The sequence below is a fragment of the Epinephelus fuscoguttatus genome, linkage group LG2 (assembly GCF_011397635.1).
Source record: "Epinephelus fuscoguttatus linkage group LG2, E.fuscoguttatus.final_Chr_v1".
Lineage (NCBI taxonomy): Eukaryota > Metazoa > Chordata > Actinopteri > Perciformes > Serranidae > Epinephelus > Epinephelus fuscoguttatus.
Genome location: NC_064753.1, coordinates 46,806,436 through 46,826,301, shown reverse-complemented (window position 1 = coordinate 46,826,301; position 19,866 = coordinate 46,806,436). Strand labels below are relative to the sequence as shown.

Here is a 19,866-nt window from a genome sequence, read left to right as displayed (position 1 = left end):
TAAATTTGTTTCTCTGAAGGCACCTGTCCTCCATAATCAGTCAAATGAAGGCTGCATTTATTAACAGATATAGAACAAACTCTGAAACAGGGCGGCCTGTTATTTATTCAGCCTTTAAATGTTGTTAAGGTGTGAGCTTTATGACAGTGCTCTAAGAGACTTTAGGTTTGTATTTGGCTCGTCTGTTTAAGGTGCTCCACCTGCCCTCTAAGCCACAGGGCTGCCCTTCAACATATTGTATAAAGTCACATCCTTGGTGAACCTTCTCCAACATTCATGCGGGCGTCATCATTGTAACACCCAAAATCTGTGTCCCATCAGATTCTCTGACCCAGCACCAGACTCTCTTAAAATATGGTTGAGTTTTTTGAGTTGCTGAGTGGTTAGCATTTACACAGGGTCACTAAATCATATCTTGTTATTACATCTATTAATGAATGTTTTGGGTTTTTTTAAGTTTTAGTCAGTGGATAAAAACTACAGTACCCACCATGATGTGGCTGAAGAGGAAGTCTGCTTCTTGAGATAAGGCACTGCACGTTTTTAATTCACTGATCTCTGTGCAGAAACACAGTCATTGTACCAGCTAATGGTATTGTGTAACAGCAAGCACAATGGAGCAAGAATATTCATTGTTACATTGATGAGACAATGGGCCCCTTGGCACAGATGGATTTTTTGTGTCCATTTGTAGTTGGTTTTTTTTCGTTTTTTTAATCTCTTTGTAGTTTTTTGTGGTTGTTTTGCTATAGTTATTTGTGTGTCTCTCTGCAGTATATCTCTGTGATCATTTTGTGTCTCTTTGTGGTTGATTAGTATTAATTTGAATGACATTTTGCACACAAAATTTTGCACATGGATTACAGAGTGTGCAGGATGTGGATGATGGCACCAGCACAACTTGATTAGACAATGAAAAAAACAAGTCTATAAAAATTTTTTTTTCCTTTAAATCCATTGTTCCCTAAGAAAAGACTGACCATCACGTCAGAATGTAATTATTAGTGTCTTTAATTTAAAACTGTGAAGTAGACAGTACTTGTAATGGGCGGTTTTGACTGTAGAGGGCGACATTACGCCCCGCAGCAGACAGTCTGCCGGAAACCCCCCAGAAAAAGAGCTGCAGAAGAAGAAGGAAGGAAGTGAAGTTATGTTGTGTTCAAATCGCATGTGTTGAAAGTGTCTCTTGCAGTCAGGACGGGTATTTAATGTAATAGCGTTTCTTCAGGGAGTCCGCAGAAACGTGGAAATGGACGGTGAGTTTAATCTTCGAAGAGGGAAGCGAGGTTGTGATTTAAACGGCGAGTTCATAAATGTTGACACGTGAATCCGACATTTATCAGACTCATGTCACAACCGACAAAATGTCCTCCTTATCTTAATAATATCTGTGTAGGCATGCTGTTAAAGCAGTGGAGGAAGAAGTACTCTGAAAGCACAAGTAACTATACTGCAGTGTAGAAATACTCTGTTACAAGCTGAAGTCCTGCATTCACAATATTATTTAAAGGGTCAGTTCACCCCAAAATCAAAAACACTTATTTTTCCTCTTAGCTCTAATGCTGGTTACCAATCTAGATTTTATTGGTGTGAGTTGCAGAGTGTTGGAGATATCACCTGTAGAGATGTCTGTCTTCTCTCCAGTATAATGGAACTAGATGGCGCTCAGCTTGTGGTGCTTAAAGTGCCAAAAAAACACATTTGAAAAACACAGCAGAAATGTCTCCTTGCTGAAATCATGACCGGCTACTCAAGATAATCCACAGACCTTGTTGTGAGCAGTTTCATGTAGGAACTATTTTCTTGCTATCAAGCTACGCCTGCCAACTGTATCACTGCGCATGAAGGAAGCGTGCATCGACTGAAAAGAAACATTGCTGTTGAGTTTTTCAAAAGTGTTTTTTGGCATTTCAAGCACCACAAGCTGAAATAATAATAATAATAATAATAATAACTTATATAGCGCCTTTCAGGAGACCCAAGGTCACTTCACAACAACAAAAATAACAATCTAGCAACCAAAAGCCAGGGTGAACAGGTGTCTTTTCAGTGCAGATTTAAAAATGTCCAGTGTTGGCGCCTGGCTAATTACCCTGGGGAGAGAGTTCCAGAGGGTTGGGGCTGCCACACTGAAGGCTCTATCCCCAAATGTTCGCCTACTGGTGTGAGGGACATTGAGGAGACCCAAGTCAGCGGGCCGCAGGTTCCGTGAGGGGGTGTAATCAGTGAGGAGGTCCGATAGGCATTGTGGGGCAAGGTCATGGCGAGCTTTATAGGCAAGGAGGAGGAATTTGAAGGTGATGCGGAACTTGACTGGAAGCCAGTGTAGGTGTTTAAGGGTGGGGTTGATGTGCTGCCAAGGCTTGGTCCGGGTGAGAACCCTTGCAGCTGAGTTCTGCACATACTGAGTGACATCTAGTTAAATTGTGGGAGCTTAACCTATTACTTGCAGCTACAGAGATGTTTCACCTGACCTGACCTGACCTGACCTGGCTGACGCACTTTCCTCGGTTGATGCCACAGCTTCCTTGTTTTGAGTTCAGACAATAAACTTCAGGTTCCAGTTGGCAAACAGTCATTGTATTTATTCATACCACCAAACACAAGTTGAATAAATGTTCATTTCTTTATCTTTCATCCAAATCGAACACAGATTTCAGCACGCTGCACACTGTGCTGCGCCACAGTGCTCAAAAACCTTTTGCTGTTATGGAGTGAAACACCTGACGGCAACAATGTTGTTCCTGCCTTTATACTCTAATGTTCAAAATACCAGTACAGTGTGCATGAAATTAATGTCTGCGGAGTGGATGACCTGTTTAGAGAGAAGGCAGACACCTTTATGGCCGATATCTCAAATACTCACACCATAACTATCTAGATTGATAAATACAGCCACAGGTAAGAGGAAAAAATGTGTTTTTGATTTTGGGGTGAACTATCCCTTTTAAGTAAGAGCACAAATACAACAAAACTATCTCTTGGCTAGGTACTGCTGATGGTAAAACAGAAATACATACAAGCACATAGTAGGCTACAGTAATGACAGAACACATCGACAAAAGTTAAAGAGGATGGCACCTCATTTACATTTCTGTAACACTTGACTTATTTAGATGTAGTTTATAACTGTATTAACATTAAAAATGGAAGGCTTAACCTACTTAAGTGAGCACCTCTCAGTAATTTTCCACTTCACCTGCATTCATACTTTCAAACAAACACGGCTGTGTGCCAGTGCCAGCATGCTGGTATTGTTCATGCTGGCTCAGTGACATGGCTCCCTGCAACATGAGACTGGAACAGTCTCAATAAATGGTATTATTTCCGCCTGTACTTTTCCTGCCTCAACGAATCAATATGTCTGCTGTGAGAAAGGTTTGCCTCTTTCTCATCCTCCAGTTTCTGTACTGTTACAAACTGATATCTCACTTTGAGGAAGATATGCATGTCTGTCTGTTTTGTACCATAACAGTGTGGGTACCATGTGTATATGAACTGTGGTCAACTTCCCTCCATGTTGCCAGCACCCAGATCCCCCTGATCACCTCTCCGCTCAAATTCATGATGTGAAACACGTCATCCAGTGGATTTTTTGCGTGCTCTGTGGCTGTTGCCATAGATGTGCGATAATAACTCGATACCAGATTCCACGATGGCATCTATTCAGTCAAGTTGAACTGCTGGCCTGCCCATACGCCAAACAGCATTTCTAGCTTCTGGGTTTCCTTCTGTGTTATAAGGCCCTCTGAAAAGGTGCAGTAGGGTCTCTCTCACTGGCCCTGCCTGCGAATTCTTGCTCAGCTCATAGACTTTACATTGTGATGATGTCACAGATTAAGGCCCTGATCACACAGAAAGCTTTTGCAGGTTGCAAAATGCAAAGCACAGGGTACTTGCTGTACCTCTGTTTGAGGGTGTGAGGCTGTCAGCAAATAGTTTGTTGGTCACAGGGAAACAGAGGTCTGTGTGGGTACATGAGACCCTAAAAAAGAGGGTGGATCATGGGGGGCACCACCAGTTTCTCCTCCATTGTTTACCAACTGTTAACTTGTTTTCGTGACCACCACAGAAGGCCCGCTTCTCAAATCATCAGATTGCACAATGGGGAAAAAAGATGATGAAGATGACATGGGGCGCTTTTCCACTCTGAGGTGAAGTTTTTTCAACTCGGAGTTCAGAGTGCTCCTGCAAAAACGCCAGGCACCTAGAAACATAAGGTGTGTAGCATCGCAAAAACAATGAGCAAAAAGCTTCATCCTCGTTAGAAACAATTAGAAGAAGCTGCCTCCAGTGGCTAAAATGCTTTCTGTATGATCAGGGCCTAATGCACCTTTCACAAAAGAAGCTTATGTTGTCAGCTAATACATGTTACTCCTGTACAAGATCTTTGCCTCAATAAATTAGCCAGATTATAATTGAAATCAGGAACTATCTGACCAGACATTTGATCGCACCTTTCAGTATGGGACATTTTGATACTTGACACATTTCAGTCAGAAAAAGATGCTCCACCTGTTTGCCTGGGCCATGAAAGCCCTTTAAGGCATCATGTAGCACATCAGCCAGTGTCTGAACTTTTGGGGGAGATGTTGGTTACATCATTGTTGCCTGGGGGTTGTTGCTGTTGCAGCAGAACAGTAGTAAACGGTTCTGTACTTTCTCAGTCTGACTGTACAGAACAGTCCTGCAGTAGCTGGTCGGACACGTTTGTCTTCTTTCTGAAAAGATTGTCTTTGACAGTCCCGTTCACACCGTCCTGGCTGTTAAAGCAGCTGCTGTTAATACTTTTAATTTGCTTCCCCTGAAGCTAAATTGTAAATCAGTGAAGGTATGATATGTTACTTAACCTCGCTTATGCAACGCACCGACTGTGGAGAGGTTATCTGAGCACATCTGAGATATTCGTTCATCAGTGTCACAGAAAGTCCCTGTCTTCACAAAAATCAGGATATTCCTTCTCATCATTGCCAGTCAGCGCAAAAAGTTAAATCCCCGGCACATGTTGACACCTGTCATTGTGACATTTAGGTATTTAGGTCATTCTCAGTGCCTGTACTTGTCTTGGCTTGTCCTAAAACCTATCTACATGTTAAAATGATGAGAGAATGGGGCTTTTCCAGCGGTGGAGTTTCAGTGATGTGTGTAAATTGCTCGCCCCAAAACATGGACATTCAACACCTTCATGAAAAAGTCAGCAGGTTAGAAGAAAGTTGAAAGCTTTCCCGTTGGTAGCTTCTTGAGTTTGAGACACAGAATTTACATTTAAAAGCAGAACATCTATATATGATTTTACATAATATAAAAATATTTAAACTATACATATCTATATATACCCATACATCACACACTTATATACAGCCATGCATACATTTAAATTGCCATAAAATCAACAACATGCTACAGAAGAACCCCAAAACCCTCAGCTATCTATCTTTTGTTTCACTCAGTTCTGTATTGTACAGTTTGATTGCTGAAGGCAGGGTTGCTGCTTACACCCTGTTTATTCTGCACTGGATGAGTTGCTGCTCTGTAGACACCTGTTGGTATAGTCTGCTCATGTTTGGGAGGAAATCATGGAGAGGATGTTGTACATGAGTCATCTCTTTGACCAGCTGAGTGGCTCCCTGTTCCCTTCTACTCTGAGGAGATGGGAGTTGCGGTGGCAGGGTGCAGCCTCTGGAGATGATCCCATGGGCCCTCTTTTGCACCCTCTCCAGACTTTAATTGCAACCTACCAGAAGGAGAGCGCTATACTCCAGACACAGCCTGATCACAGCAGTGTTGATGGAAACATGGCCCTCGCTGGGGAGGCCATGTCTGATGTGAGCAGTCAGAAAAAGGAGCCGTTTACAGGTTTTCCTCACCACCTTTTCAAAGTGAGTGTCCCCCGCTGAGGTCAGAGTCCAGAGTCCAGAGTCCAAGTAAAAGTCTAAGTTCTTGGTGGTTCTTTGGCTTTATTTTCAGAGTACTCACACACTCTCTAGAGAACCTGAAGTTTTTAGTACAGCTTTCCAGTCCTCAAACAATAACAAACTATTCAATAACTCTTCCTGAAAAGGTTTTGAATTTACAGCAAAATAATGATCAGATTGTAATATAAATTGGTGTTCATGAAAGAGGGGAATAAGGGAATTTTATATTATGGTCATTAGGGCTGCAACTAACGATTATTTTCATTGTCAACTAATCTGTGGATTATTTCTTCGATTAGTCAACTAATCATTTTATCGTATGTGTTAAAATGTTGAAAAATGTCGGTCTGTCTCTCCCAAACCCCAAAATTATGTCATCTAATGTCTTGTTTTGTACTCACGCCAAAGGGTTTTAGTTCACCGTCATGGGTGTGTAAAGCTGCCAATATTTGAACGTAAGAAGCTGCAATAAAGCCGCAGCGGCCCGGGTTCGAGTCCAGCCTGTGTCCCTTTGCTGCATGTCATCTCCCCCACTCTCTCTCCCCCTTTCACACTTGGCTGTCCTGTCCAATAAAGGCAAAATGCCCAAAAACATATCTTTAAAAAAAAAGAAGAAGAAGAAGCTGCAATAAGAGTATTTTTGGGTACTTTTATAGTGCCGATTAGTCGACTAGTAAAATAGTCACCGATTATTTTAATAGTCGATTAGTCGTCGATTAGTCGACTAATCGTTAGTCGTTAGTCGTCGATTAGTCGACTAATCGTTGCAGCCCTACTGGTCATACTGACCTTAGAGCTTGATTAGTCAACATATTTAATTGACAGCAACTTTGATAATTAATCACATAAACCAATTATCTACCAAACAGTGTTAGCCCCCTGCTTCTCTTTCTCTATGTTATGTCATTGTAAACTGATAATCTTTTGGTTTTGGACTGTTGCTATTATGAACAGGATTTTTCACTATTTTCTGACTTTTTAATCAGGTTTTGTGTAATACTAGTTTTGTTTGTGTCCTTTGAACAGAAAGACTTGTTCGAGCCCCGATTCCTCGGGAACTGGTGAAGGTTCTTGGTGTTGAGGTAAGCAGATAGCGCTCAGTGGTCACATGATGTGCTGTATAGTGTAACTAAACCGTGTGTGATCTCTTGTGCAGTTTTCAGTCATGTTGTCAAAATCTTTAATGTGCTGTCTGCAGATTCACTTCTCTGTAAATGTCCTCTGTGCCATTGTCTGGTTTCCAGTCTCAGACCCCCTCTAAAGCGGGGGCCTTCACCCGGGCATTCCTGAAGAACAGCATTCTGCCGAACACACAACAGGATGTACAGGGCATATTGAGTCACAAGGCGCTGATACTGGGCTACGCCACGCCCAAGAAGGACAAGTCCAAGAGGAGCAGCAAGAAAGCCAAAGGACTCAACGCTCGGCAGAAGAGGGCGATGAAGATCTTCCAGATCAAACCTGAGCACCAGAGGTTGGTGGGGAATCTGAAGGATGGGAAAACATGTGCCTGGATAGTTGATGTACATGACCACGTCAAAATATTCTTTTCAGAACTGACTGTGGTGCATTTCCCATGTAGCCTGCAGTTTTCAGCCCCTCCTCTCTCCCCAGCATCACAGTCTTTGTCATTATCGTTGTAGATACGAGCTTTTCCTGCCTCTGCATGAACACTGGAAACAGTACATCTCTGACCTGTGTGGTGGATTTAAACCAACAAGGTAAATCTGTTTGGAGTTCCACAGACGCTGACATTCCTCATGAACAGCTCACTTGAAGCGATTTCATAAGTCTGTATTACTTTAGCTTCACGTGTTGTGTTTTTTCAGCACTCCACAGTTTGTGCAACAGAAGCTCCTGAAGGCAGACTTCCATGGTGCCATCCTCACAGGTAGATGTTTAGTTTTCTCTAAAATTAACATCACAGTGTCGTTAATCAGTCAGGTTAATCTCCAGGGCTGGTACCTGCGGTTATTCCACAGGCTAGTTAATAACATGTCGGGCAGGAAATCCAAAGTGTTGGATCATTTTGAGAAGGTGAAGGACGAACCCAAGGTGATATGTAAACTCATCTTCATTGGTCGACTACAAACATGACGTATCATCTGAAACATGGAAGTAGCTACATGCCCATTAGCCCACAGCATCATTAACAGGCGGCTCGCTCAGTGTGTGACGTGCACTTGGAGATAAAATATAGGCCTATATTAATGAAGGTTCATTAGTACGGTTTGTATTTCTCTGTAATGTAGCACAGTGTTAACAATGTTACTGATACTATTCTTTCTCACACCTTCAACTCAAACCACCAAAATATATCATTTAATCATTACATTCATATCAGAAACATGCAGGAGACTAGTCGACTAATGGACCTAAATGACGACTATTGGTCGACGAGGAAAATTCTTAGTTGGGGGGCAGCCCTAATTTCTGTACAAGATTTATTTTTTCTTACTGTTCGACTAATTGCTACTTTTAAAACATTTAAAGGAGCTATATGTAAGAAATCTAAAGCAAATAGTCATAAAATCCTCCAAATATGTCACAGAGACTAAGGAATAATGTTCATATAACATACTGATCTCACCGACAACAATAGTACAGCCAGAATATTTAAAAAAATTTTACAGTCTGCAAATTATGTTTATGTTTTGAATTTGTGTTTTGGCCTGTTGCGCCACCCACCGCCGTCTACCAGTCACGCAGTCAGTAGAGTCTCAGCATCAGTTACAGTTACGACTGAGCTACAGCAGCACGGCAAGCAGCATTAGCAGTGTCTCAGCACATAGCATTAGCAGCCGGCCCCTCATGAGCTGTATCCCGGCAGCAGCGTTAGCAGCAGAGAAGCCGGACTTGCTCGATTATCTTGTTGATCGCTGTTACCTGTGCTTTACTGTGAAACCATACAAAGTACCTGTTGTTTGCATATACATACTTAACTGATGATCTGATTACCTTTTTATAAACAACAGCCTGTGTTTTTATGTGAGTTGAGTGTAAGAACTACTAACCACCCTAAACCATCACCAACAGATGCAGCTGTGACAGTGTCGTACTAACAGTTTGTTTTCCCTCTCCCAGTGGTCCGGTCTAAGTGCCCATCATATGTCGGGACTACAGGGATTCTGGTCCAGGAGTTCAAACATGTTTTCAATTTCATCACCAAAGAAAACAGACTGAAAGGTGAGACAGCAGGACGTGTCTCTCTCACTGAGACTTCAGCTGCTCATGTTTTTGCTCTTGTTTGTTAAGAGTTTTCAAAACTCTGTTGTCCAAACTAACGATTCGGACAAAGTTGTAACAATATTAACAGTTCTTGAACTTTTTGTGAAGAGATACGTGACATTAGAATACATAGACCGTTTTGCAGAGGACATTTTGACTTATCAGAGCAGGAAAAGCAACTGCATTCCATGTATGTGGGTCAGTGCTGATTTTAGAAAGTCAGGGCATCAAAAAAAACACATGAAGCCACATGACTTTTGCAAATCAGATCCAACCACAGTTGTTTTAAAATGCAATTGCAATCAGATTTCTACAGATGTGTCTCAGTCGGGACACTCTGGTCGCTCATAATGGATTTCAGTGTCGTTGAACGTGACACACACACAGATCCAGAGTGATGGAGATGCTGAGCAGTAGACAGCATGGACAACAACAGTCCTTGTACAGACGGCGAAATAAATAGGAGTGAATACCATCGTCTTGTACCTCTATTTATCATGCGTCTGTGTTGGGAAACTGCATCACCAGCGTAGCTATTTAGCTACTGGCACAAACACTTTTCCACAGCAGCCCATGCAGATAGGCTGGTAATGTCAGGACACACAAATCAGATCGATTGCTTGCAGATAACAGTGCAGACAGTCTTACTTTAAGATCTGATGTGCTCTTCCTGCTATGACAAGTCACTTTCTGCATTTTTTTTTACGCAATTTGAAAAGCACATGTTAAAAAGTTGAACCAGTTTGGTAAAATTTAACTTCAGAAATGAGAACTGTGAACCACCACATCAGGATTTAGTCATGATACGATGTTGTGCTGTTAAACCAGATTACAGTTAAAGCTTCCAGTCTTTGACAGAACCTGTTTCAGCACTAATGGCAGTGTTAATGATACACGTTATGAGATTAACACTCTGTTTTTTTCTCACCCTCCTCCTGTTCTGTAACAGTGATCCCCAAGAGGAACAGTGTGTTTTCAGTGGAGACCAACGGCTTCGTCTCCTACATCTATGGAAGCAAGTTTGAGCAGCGAGCCAGCGAACGCTCGGCCAAGAAGTTTAAAGTCAGAGGAACCATCGACTTGTGATGCGTTGCTACAGGATGCAGTGCACCTCAACAGGAGAGACATTACAGACTTCTACTGCCCTCCGTTGGTGGTCAGAAGGAACTGCAGCAACAGTGGCCAATGTGCAGCAGGTGTGCTGTGGTCATCTGCTGTCTGTGGGACCATAAAACTCCATCTGACGAATTATATTTTTATTTATTTTTGGTTCAGTTTTCACCTTGTTGAATATGGATGCCTTTGACACATAGGTATTGCCTTGTTTTAAAGGGGAACTGTACCAATTTTGCACATTCTGAATCTGTTTACTTGTCATGAGGAGTACTAAACAGCTCGTAAAAACAGTCATATAATGTCCTGTGTGTCAGGATGATGTCATCAATTTGGGCTTGGAAACTACACATTTATAGGGATGTCCCGATTAAGGCCTCAATTAAAAATCCAGTTCCTTTAATCTGCACACTCAGAGTCCGGTTTAGATATTTATATGAACTTTGATGTTGATTAATTACATATCTGACACAATGACAGCTGTACTGAATCTGAAGCAATCTTATTTTTAACGAGCTACTTGATGAAAATACTGAAGGTCCTGGTTCAAAGCTATAAAGGTAATAAAGTTTAACGTGTAATTCCTTAAAGAAAAGTTGCACCAAAACTTAGTCACCCATCCCTGTTCAGTGAATGTTGGCGTGGTGTGCTCTGAGTTCAAAACAGCTGCAAACCAGTTCAGTTTAAACAGCAGGCTTTATTGCTTTATTCTATTCAGCTCTCGTCAGTGTGAGTCATTAAAGTGATTGATTACATTTAAATTAAAAAGGATGAGCTCATGGAAGCTGGCAGATGGAGCAAATGTTCGCTGTCAGAAACAGTATTTAGTTCATTTTGTTTTATTATTTAGTGTTTATTGTGCAGTATAGAACGGAGCGAACACTTGTAACTGCACAAACGTCTGTCTGCACCTTTCTATAGCAGACAGTGTGAAACGTGGCGGGCTGTCAACTGTTCCAGCCTGATTACGAACTCTTTGTCTGTGTACTTTCCTGAACTCCTTTAACTGCTCCCGGGGCTATCCGTGCACCTAAGTGCTGGTTTGCTTCTCACATGTTGCTGCTCCCCAGAGTCCCTTGTTAGAGAACTCGTCTAACCACATGCTATCGATACTGCTGAGCTGGAGGCATCTGTGCGTTGACAGAGCAGACTTGTACTTTTTGGCCTTGACAAACACTTTTATAACCCGTATGCTATTTTAAGACAGCTGTGTGGGCTCATTACAGAGAAGCATGCAGGTGAAGGTTTCACTCAGATCAGAATCAGATTACTGATAAAGATTAAGACTGCAGAATCCAGACTGTCAGGTGTGTTATATCATGTCAAGACAAAAATACATGCATGTCTGGGTTCAGTGCCGTGTGTGCTTGATGTAGAGTTCATGTGGCAGCAGTAGCTCAATAGGGGGCTTGGTTAGGGAAGTAGAGGTTTGCTAGTTGAAGTGCTTGTACGTGTCCAAGTTTGGAGTGCAGACTGGTAGCTGGTGAAGTGCCAGTTTGCCTCGTGTGCTCTGGTTTGGTTCCTTAATCAAGGCACAGAACCCGCAAATGCTCTGCCCCTCAAATTGACATCCCTCCATTTAATGCACAGGTACAGGTCCTGTTTGAGCATGTGTATGTATTTTAGGACATGTAAAGGGAAAAAAAATTGAATTCCCCCCTCAGGAAAATAGGGACACACAGTTCTAGTCATGTATAGTGCAAGCTTGGTAGGTGTGCCACTAGGCCTGTCTGCTCCCAGATTTTATACCGTACCAACATGGCGGCTCATTCTCTTATGTCAGAAAAACAATTTCGGTAAGTGTGTTTCTGAAAACAGTTGAGGTAAGTAATAAGCCATGCAATTAATCCTTTGAAACCTGAAGCAATATCCCTTTCTTTGTGCTGCTTTCAGACACCTTTTGCAAGCATTTAAACCCTTGAACACCGAGCAAATTAGCGCAATTTCTTTTACAAACATGGGGCGAAAAAGACAATGAGTAACTTGGTAAGAAATGTCCCACAAATTGCAAAAAGTTAATAGATTTAGAAATTTATTTTTAAAAAGCTTATATTACGTCACATAATTTTTAAGCTCCTTTTCCTGGTTATTTTGTTGTTTGTTTGTTTCAAACTTTTTTTTCATAATTTTCTTGTTTCAATTTTCTCTTTTTGCTAATTTCTTCATGTCCTCTTTCATTGCTCCAACCCAAGCCAATCTGCTCACGTTTCAAAGGGTTAATAAATCTGTCGTCATTTTAGATCAACATGTTTAGTTAAAAAGTTTTTCAGGAGTTTCCAGAGGCAGCGAGTCGCTCTGGACGCCCCTGATGAGCACGAAATAGCCCCGATGTAACTTTTAGCAAAGGAGAAGCAGTCGCCCGTCTCTCAAAACTCAGTGTGCCGCTACCAGAATGCATTGCACAGCTGCTCATGCAGAAAATGAATGGGAAGTGTGAAATTGATGGATCCAGTGGACACATCCAGTAACTCTCCTGGTTTAATTTGCACCTTAAAGGGAGGAACTGGATCTGTGTGAGTCGAGTAGAGGAACTGAAGAGGAAGTTGGTGTGGAGATATGGAAGGGAAAATGTGACATTACTCTTAAACCAGGTGTGAGGTTAAAATGACTCGCACTGTTGCTTTGGAAAAATGATAAGTATTGTATCATTCTGTTTTATGGCATCCACTTAGCAAAACTTTTCCATGACAGACGTTTTGAAGCATTACATGAAGAAATTAGGAAAAGCAGAGGTGTAAATAATAAAATGAATGATGGTTGAATTCCATTTACGTAGCTGCTTCAGTTTCAGGGTCCTGCTTACAGATCACTTTTCAAAGTCAAGGATGCTTCCTTGGTCAGATGGGTCCTTTCAGGTTGGGTCCTTTCAGGTTGGGTCCTACAGAAGCAAGGCAAGACTCCTTCCTAGCATTCAGTGAACACACATTGGAACAGGCTAGTGAGTGCCAAGGTGTGTGTCGCTGAAAAGGCTCCACCTTTGATTACGGCAAATTGTGCACAAATAGTTGTGGTTACTGTGCCTGAGAATGCATACATGCATCCTAGAATATTCTCTGAAGGAAGGACTCTGTCCTCGGTAGAAGTCAAAGAATCCCTGACACTGGAACAGTCCCTCAGGAAGTGATGATATTGCCTCCTGGAAATTCAGCTGTTAAAGGCTCTTCCTTTTATCTGAGAAACACCTATTGACATATCTTACAGGGCCACTTCAAAGCAACAGAGTCATCATTAATGTTAAAAGTGCAGAGTGTCTTCATGTCCTTTAGAAAGTCTTAAAATGTCGAATTCAATTTTGTAAATATTAGACCTTAAAGGTCATGTAAATAGTCTTGAACTAGAATCTGTGAGGTCATTAACATTTTGTCAAATGTAATTTCTCCATCTTTTGATTTCTTTTTCCCAAAATGAGTCAGTCTCATCTGCGCTGAACGTCACATTTATGATTTAACAAATCTTTAATCCTACCACTGAACCTAATACTTCAGATGAGTGGTTCTCAAATGGTGTGCCGTGATGCCAATCCAGGTGTGCTGTGCTTTATGATAACCACACATTATTATTGCGATATTCAACTGGGCCTCTACAAAAAGTTATGAATTCATTTTTAATTTAGTGTATCAGTATGTTTTGTGCATGCATTTCCTAATGAAGAGGCTTTAGCTAAAAACTATAATTTAATTTAAAAAAACTTCAAGCTGGGGACCTATTTTTCACCGTTCACGCATTGGCATGGTTATTAGCCTGATAATACTGGCTTGCAGTTTGGTGTGCCTTGGGCACAAAAAGTGTGAAAACCACTGCTTTAGGTTACTTACACTTACCTGTTAGCAAAATGTAGATTAACCCAACTCACTCTAATAACCTACTTCTGCACAGGACCCACGTTTATACTGCCTAACTTTATACTTAACTGCAATGTTTGAATAAGAAAAAGATTATTTGTCCAAAAATCAGTCTTAAATCTGCTTATTGTCTCAAAAGCATAACATTTTAGTATCTATTGTAGATGTCCTGTGGTAACCTGTGTGTTTCCTTTTATATGACAGCCTGCTGTGAAAAAAAGGCCTGTTACTTTATTTCAACTGCATAATACAAAATATTCATTGATTGTCTGTCACCACTGGAGCACCACAGGCTGGAGCCTATCAAGGCTGACATTGGGTGAGAGGTGTGGCACACCCTGGACAGGTGGCCAGACACACAGAGCCTGTTTTTACCAGGTATTAACTTGCATCTCAGGTGAGCTGATCACAAGTGGACACAGTAAATCCAAGTGTAAACGACCACTGAGACACATTATGATCTGATCACACAAACCACATTCAGAGGTGGTCTGGGCCTCATATGACCGCATTCTTTCAGCTGTGTGAACACTAAAGTGTCCTGGGCCACACTGTGTGCAGTGTAACAATTAAATAAAATGTATCAATTTTAAACAATTCAGGCTTTAAGCGTGTGTATAGCTCTACAAACCTCCCGCTGGTTAAAAACAATATGCATTTAGTCTATGCAATCAGAAATGATTGCTATGGTTATGTAAATATAGAGCAGGAAAGTCAGATCCAGTCACAAGTGTTCACTATGTGGAGACGCATTCTAGTGCTAAATGTGAATAGACCGACATACAACTGTCCGCAACCAATTACACCCACATTCACATCAACGGACAATTTAGAGTCACCAATTAACCTGCAGTCTGTGGACTGTGGGAGGCAGCTGGAGCACCTGGGGAAAACCATCTGACAAGGGGAGATCCTGCACACTCCACACAGAAGGGCAGGCTCCAACCGGGAACCTTCTTCCTGTGAGACCACAGTGCTAACCACTGCATCACTGTGCCACCCATACAAAACATCACCCTCGGCAAATGTTAATAAAGTAACAGTGGTTGTGGGAAAATAATGAGCTGTGTTGCCCTTCAGCTGTTTAATTATCTGCCAAATTATTCTTACGGTAAGAATGTGTTTTATGAGCATGTGTTCTGTGCCAGCTTGCTAATACTTTGGGTGTGATTACTAAAGGCATACACCTGTTTGTGTTTGATTAACACCGCCGGTTTCTGCGAGGAAGAATGACTGAGTAAACTTGGATCGAACACCACAAAGTCCACACCACAGATGACAGATGAGTTGGCAGCATGAAGCCGTTTGACATCTTTTTGTTTTTCCCCTCCAGCTGCTGGCGGAGCTGCTCGACCAGTCTGACAAACCATCTGTTTATGAAATGTGAGCTCTCGTCAGGTCAGTGGTATTTTATTTATAGCTTTAGGTCACAGTGGGAAAGTTTATCTCTCTGATGGTTTAGGGGATTGCTGCTGTGTTTTTCCAGGTTCTGTGTTTGTATCAAATAAATGCACTTTGTGGCCACTAAACAGTGAATAACCTCAGTATAGACTTAAATGTTGCTGAGATGTTTGAAAGGTGTAGAAACCATCTTTATTTTGAAATCAGTTGATAATTGATGAAGTGCATGGTGGCATTGTATGTTTCTGTAAACCATGCTGCATTTGTACATTTTATTAGTATCATATTTATGTTTCTATACAAGCTGACTTGTCATCAGGAGATGGAGGAGATGTGGATGGTGTGTCACCTAAGAGACTTAAAAGAAAATGAGGAAGATCCGCACACCAAGTAGCTCCCGTTAACAAGGAAATTTATTTGCGTTACGTGACATTTTGAGCAGAAGCTCTTTCTCAAACTGCTGTGAATGTGTCACCTAAGAGAGACACAGGTTTATGTGCCTACACCCAACTACAGCACTGTTGAAATGTAAAGTTTCAATGTATCTGCAATATAATAAAGTGCAGATGTAATGGGTTATGGTTAGGGTTAGGGTTGCAGAAACGGGTTGCAAAATGCAAATAAACGTTCATCAGTTGGTACATCCATGATCTGTAAACAGTGTAAGCCACAGATTCCTCTATATTTTCCCATAGTCAGAATATTTCCTCCTGACGTCCCACGTACCAGACATCAGCAGACATGACAAATATGCAAAATCATCATGCAAGAAGTGAGGAGCATGTGTCCACAAGAGAGGGGAATTTCTGTGGTAAACATGTTGCCAGTCTGACACTTCCTTCTGCAGAATTTGTTGTGTCACTTTTTCTAAATTCAAATTTTGTCCCGCCCCCTCACTTCTCGCAACTTGTGTTTGTCTACAGGCTGACCAAGCTGGAAAGCCCCGTTGCGTCACCAGCTCATACGGCTATAAATGCAAGTGCTCGGCTCCTTGGCTCATCAGAAACAAGACGAACACATGAAAACACCTCACACCTGCAGAAAGGCGTGGAAGCATCAGCAGAAATACAAAGACTGCTGCACTGACAACAGGAATCTCACCATTACTACTACTGCTACTTCTCACCACACACATGGACACCATGGTGCACCAGCTGACATTTGATAAGGATAACCAGGAGCGGATCCATGCTGTGGAGAGCTCATTTGGGCCATCTGGGAAGCCCCTGTCCCAGCCTGGTCGGGTTCTGATCGGAGAGGGCCGCCTGGTGAAGCAGAGCCGCCGGGGGCCACAGCCGAAAGTCTTCTTCCTCTTCAATGATGTGCTGGTGTATGGCAGCATCATCCTCAACGGCCGTTGGCACAAGAAACAGCAGATCATCCCTCTCGGTAAGCAACTCATCTGCTTCTTCAAAACACCACAAAGATTAAGCGTAATTGTTTGATCATTTTTAGGGTTTTGAAATGTATTGACAGTTAAAAGTGAACCTCAGACTCACAAAGAAAAAGGTCAACAAGAATAAGGACAAAGAGCCAAACAGTCACATTGATTAGGTTGCATTTTGAAACAAAGGATGTGGGTAATCTTTCAAAAACAAGCTGTAAAGAAGAAGTTCTTGTTATGGCTCACATGCTTTTTAATCATCCAATAGTGTCCATACCTTTGCTACCTTGTGTTAACGTACCGTCTCTTCATCATTGCAGAGGACATCCAGCTGGAGGACTTGGAGGACAGTGCAAGAATGAGAAACCAGTGGTTAATCCGCACCCCACGCAAGTCCTTCTACGTGGCAGCCTCCTCATACGAGGAGAAGCGAGCCTGGATCGAGCACATGGAGGATTGCCGGTCCAGACTGCTAGAGAGAGCAGGCTGCACACCCAGCTCCACCTTCGCCGTCACCTGGATCCCCGACCAGGCCTCTGCTGTCTGCATGCGCTGCGCCTGCAAGTTCACCGTGACCCAGCGCCGCCACCACTGCCGGAAATGTGGCTTTGTGGTCTGCGGCGCCTGCTCCAAGAAGCGAGCGATCATTGGACACATTCATCCAACTAAGTGTTTGAGGGTCTGCACCATGTGTCACTCCAGCCTTTCCACAACAGAGGCCGGGGCCCAAGAGGTGTCTCGGATCAGGGGAAGCAGCACAGAGAAGATCGGCTCAGATGAAGATGAATTTGAGGGATCCTATGAGGAAGAGGAGGTAGAGGAGCAGATGGACGACCATGACCCCAGCAGGTGGATGGAATCCCAGATGGATTCCTGGTCCCCCTATGTCTACCTCAGACCAGAGCATGTGAGGCCCCAGTGAGCGCATCAAGAGTGCAGAAACCACCTCATGTTGGACTTTGGACATTGTTGAACATGGACATAATGCCGACACAGCTTGGTGACATACGAGCAAATGAAAGACATTCTCACTCCGTCATAACCATATCAAAACAGTAATTTATAACATAACACAATCTTGTATAGGTATTTATTTATATTAATAATCTGTGTAACTTGTTTGAACACTTGCTGTGAAGTCTTTACTTTATTTTCTCTGATTATGTGACCAGAGGATTTTGAGTAGAACACTTGAGGCCGGGCTCGGTCTGCCTCACTACTTTTTTATTTCAGTCATGTATCATATCAGTGTTTGTGTACATGGGAGCATCCGCTTCTTATTTATCTTTGAAGTAAAAAATAAAACATGAAAAAAAAAGAAGGTTTTGTCTGTGATGATTGGAGTGCTGTGACCTCAGCTAACAGGTTCTATGAAATAGTGACACACACTGTTGCCTCTTAGATTTACATGAACAACTTGGAGGTTCATCATCAAATCAATTATACTACCACAATGTTCTGACCCCTGTGCACACAGACAGGTAACAAACAAATAAGGAAAAAACATAAATGACTGCTGCAAAATCCCTCAGGTTTTCAACTGAGTTGAGATCTGGTGACTGTAAAAGTAGCAGTATATGATCCACATGATTTTCACACTCTTCAAACATCTCAATGAGCCCTCATATCCTGCAGATATGGGAAGTGTGACCCTGACTTCTCCATATGTTAAGGCAAGGCATTGGGTCAAAGTGCAAACGAAACACATAAAAGGACATTTAAATACGATTTAAAATGCCATTAAAGAGCTGGAGAATACAAAATAAAAACCAGCTCAAATATATACTAAGAAAGGTATAAAATACAATCATAAAAGTTACAGTGCAGTGTGAGAAATGAATAAATATTTGATATCATAAAAATCAGTGGCAAACAGTATAGTCTTTGTCCTTGATTTAAAATACTTTGAGTTGCAGCAGACCAACAATTTTCCGGGAGATTGTTCCAGATTAGTGGAGCGTAAAAACACAAAGACACAAAGCAGACCTGTTGCTGAAGACCTGAGCGCTCTCAATGGTTCATACTTGTGTAGCCACCTCTTCTGTATATTGTTACTGAGGCTTCCTAGCTGCTAATTGGCTTTTCTGACACTACCAAGGTGACATTTTTTGTACTTTTAAGGTGAATAAGGTGCCAGAGTGCATTTTAAAAAAGCAATAAATCAGAGCTTGTTTACCACAGAAAATGCCCTGGACAACCCAACAGAGGTCCAAACTAAGCCCACAATGTCCTCAAATCCTTAAAACGCCCCATGCATACACCATACCTGTTTGGGGCTCCTGCGATTGGCCCCCAGCCTAAATTGAGTATACCTGCTGTAAAATATGTTTGCAGTGGCTGCAATTATATATGCCAGCATTACTGATAATAAGTAGGATTTAGTACAGGGGCATTTAATAATGTGTGTTACAGCTACAGTCCAGTGAATCCATCCTCATTTCTACTGGACTGATAACTGTAAAGTTATTATTTCAAGGCTCATTAATATTAATTGTCACAGTATGTTTAATGTGGTTTATAGGTTGATTAGGGTAATGATTGATTGATTGATTTCTTTATTTTGTGTCATGCACACAAATCTTCCCAATTCTCATGGGTTTACAAGACACTGTTACAATACATGTTATCTTACTGCTCAGCTCCTTCTGAAACAAAATCCTTTCCTTCTATCCCAGGTCCAGCCAGTTCATGGCCATCCAACCAAAATAAATCAACATAAGTGGAGGTTATTTTACTACAAAGTACATCAATTGTGTCTTTGTTTGCAGGAGAGTATGACAAACCTTGTTCTCAAGTTCGCCTTTGTTACACAACAAACCAATTCTTTCGTCCTCTAGAGTGGCATTAAATCTACCAGTCTCTCTTCTAATGGTGATGTTCCTGGGCGTAACTGTGCACATAGGGATCTTTGTATGTGTTAATAGCTCTTTTCCACCAGAAGACTATGAGTTGTCAATGAATGCATAATGGCACTTATAGCAGG

The 19,866-nt window shown here is 41.9% G+C and overlaps 2 protein-coding genes across 2 annotated transcripts; both read left to right on the top strand.

The window, feature by feature from the left end:
• The first annotated feature begins 1,124 nt into the window (after nucleotides 1–1,124).
• On the top strand, nucleotides 1,125–15,367 carry pop4 (POP4 homolog, ribonuclease P/MRP subunit). The gene is made up of 7 exons (XM_049562114.1): nucleotides 1,125–1,256; nucleotides 6,942–6,997; nucleotides 7,160–7,389; nucleotides 7,559–7,636; nucleotides 7,745–7,806; nucleotides 9,000–9,101; nucleotides 10,093–15,367. Exons 1-7 carry the CDS (start codon nucleotides 1,250–1,252, stop codon nucleotides 10,227–10,229), a joined length of 672 nt encoding a protein of 223 aa, XP_049418071.1. The 5' UTR covers nucleotides 1,125–1,249; the 3' UTR covers nucleotides 10,230–15,367.
• Nucleotides 15,368–16,494: 1,127 nt separating this feature from the next.
• Nucleotides 16,495–18,189, top strand: LOC125879879 (pleckstrin homology domain-containing family F member 2-like). Its single transcript, XM_049561999.1, has 2 exons — nucleotides 16,495–16,888; nucleotides 17,204–18,189. Exons 1-2 carry the CDS (start codon nucleotides 16,633–16,635, stop codon nucleotides 17,803–17,805), a joined length of 858 nt encoding a protein of 285 aa, XP_049417956.1. The 5' UTR covers nucleotides 16,495–16,632; the 3' UTR covers nucleotides 17,806–18,189.
• The last annotated feature ends 1,677 nt before the right edge of the window (nucleotides 18,190–19,866 follow it).

Bases quoted from the DNA above. Each gene is read 5' to 3' on its own strand.
- pop4 (XM_049562114.1), top strand. The intron at 7,637-7,744 runs GTAAATCTGTTT...GTGTTTTTTCAG, and splicing joins GGTGGATTTAAACCAACAAG to CACTCCACAGTTTGTGCAAC. The intron at 9,102-10,092 runs GTGAGACAGCAG...GTTCTGTAACAG, and splicing joins CAAAGAAAACAGACTGAAAG to TGATCCCCAAGAGGAACAGT.
- LOC125879879 (XM_049561999.1), top strand. From the start codon at position 16,633: ATGGACACCATGGTGCACCAGCTGACATTTGATAAGGATAACCAGGAG. The intron at 16,889-17,203 runs GTAAGCAACTCA...TCATCATTGCAG, and splicing joins ACAGCAGATCATCCCTCTCG to AGGACATCCAGCTGGAGGAC.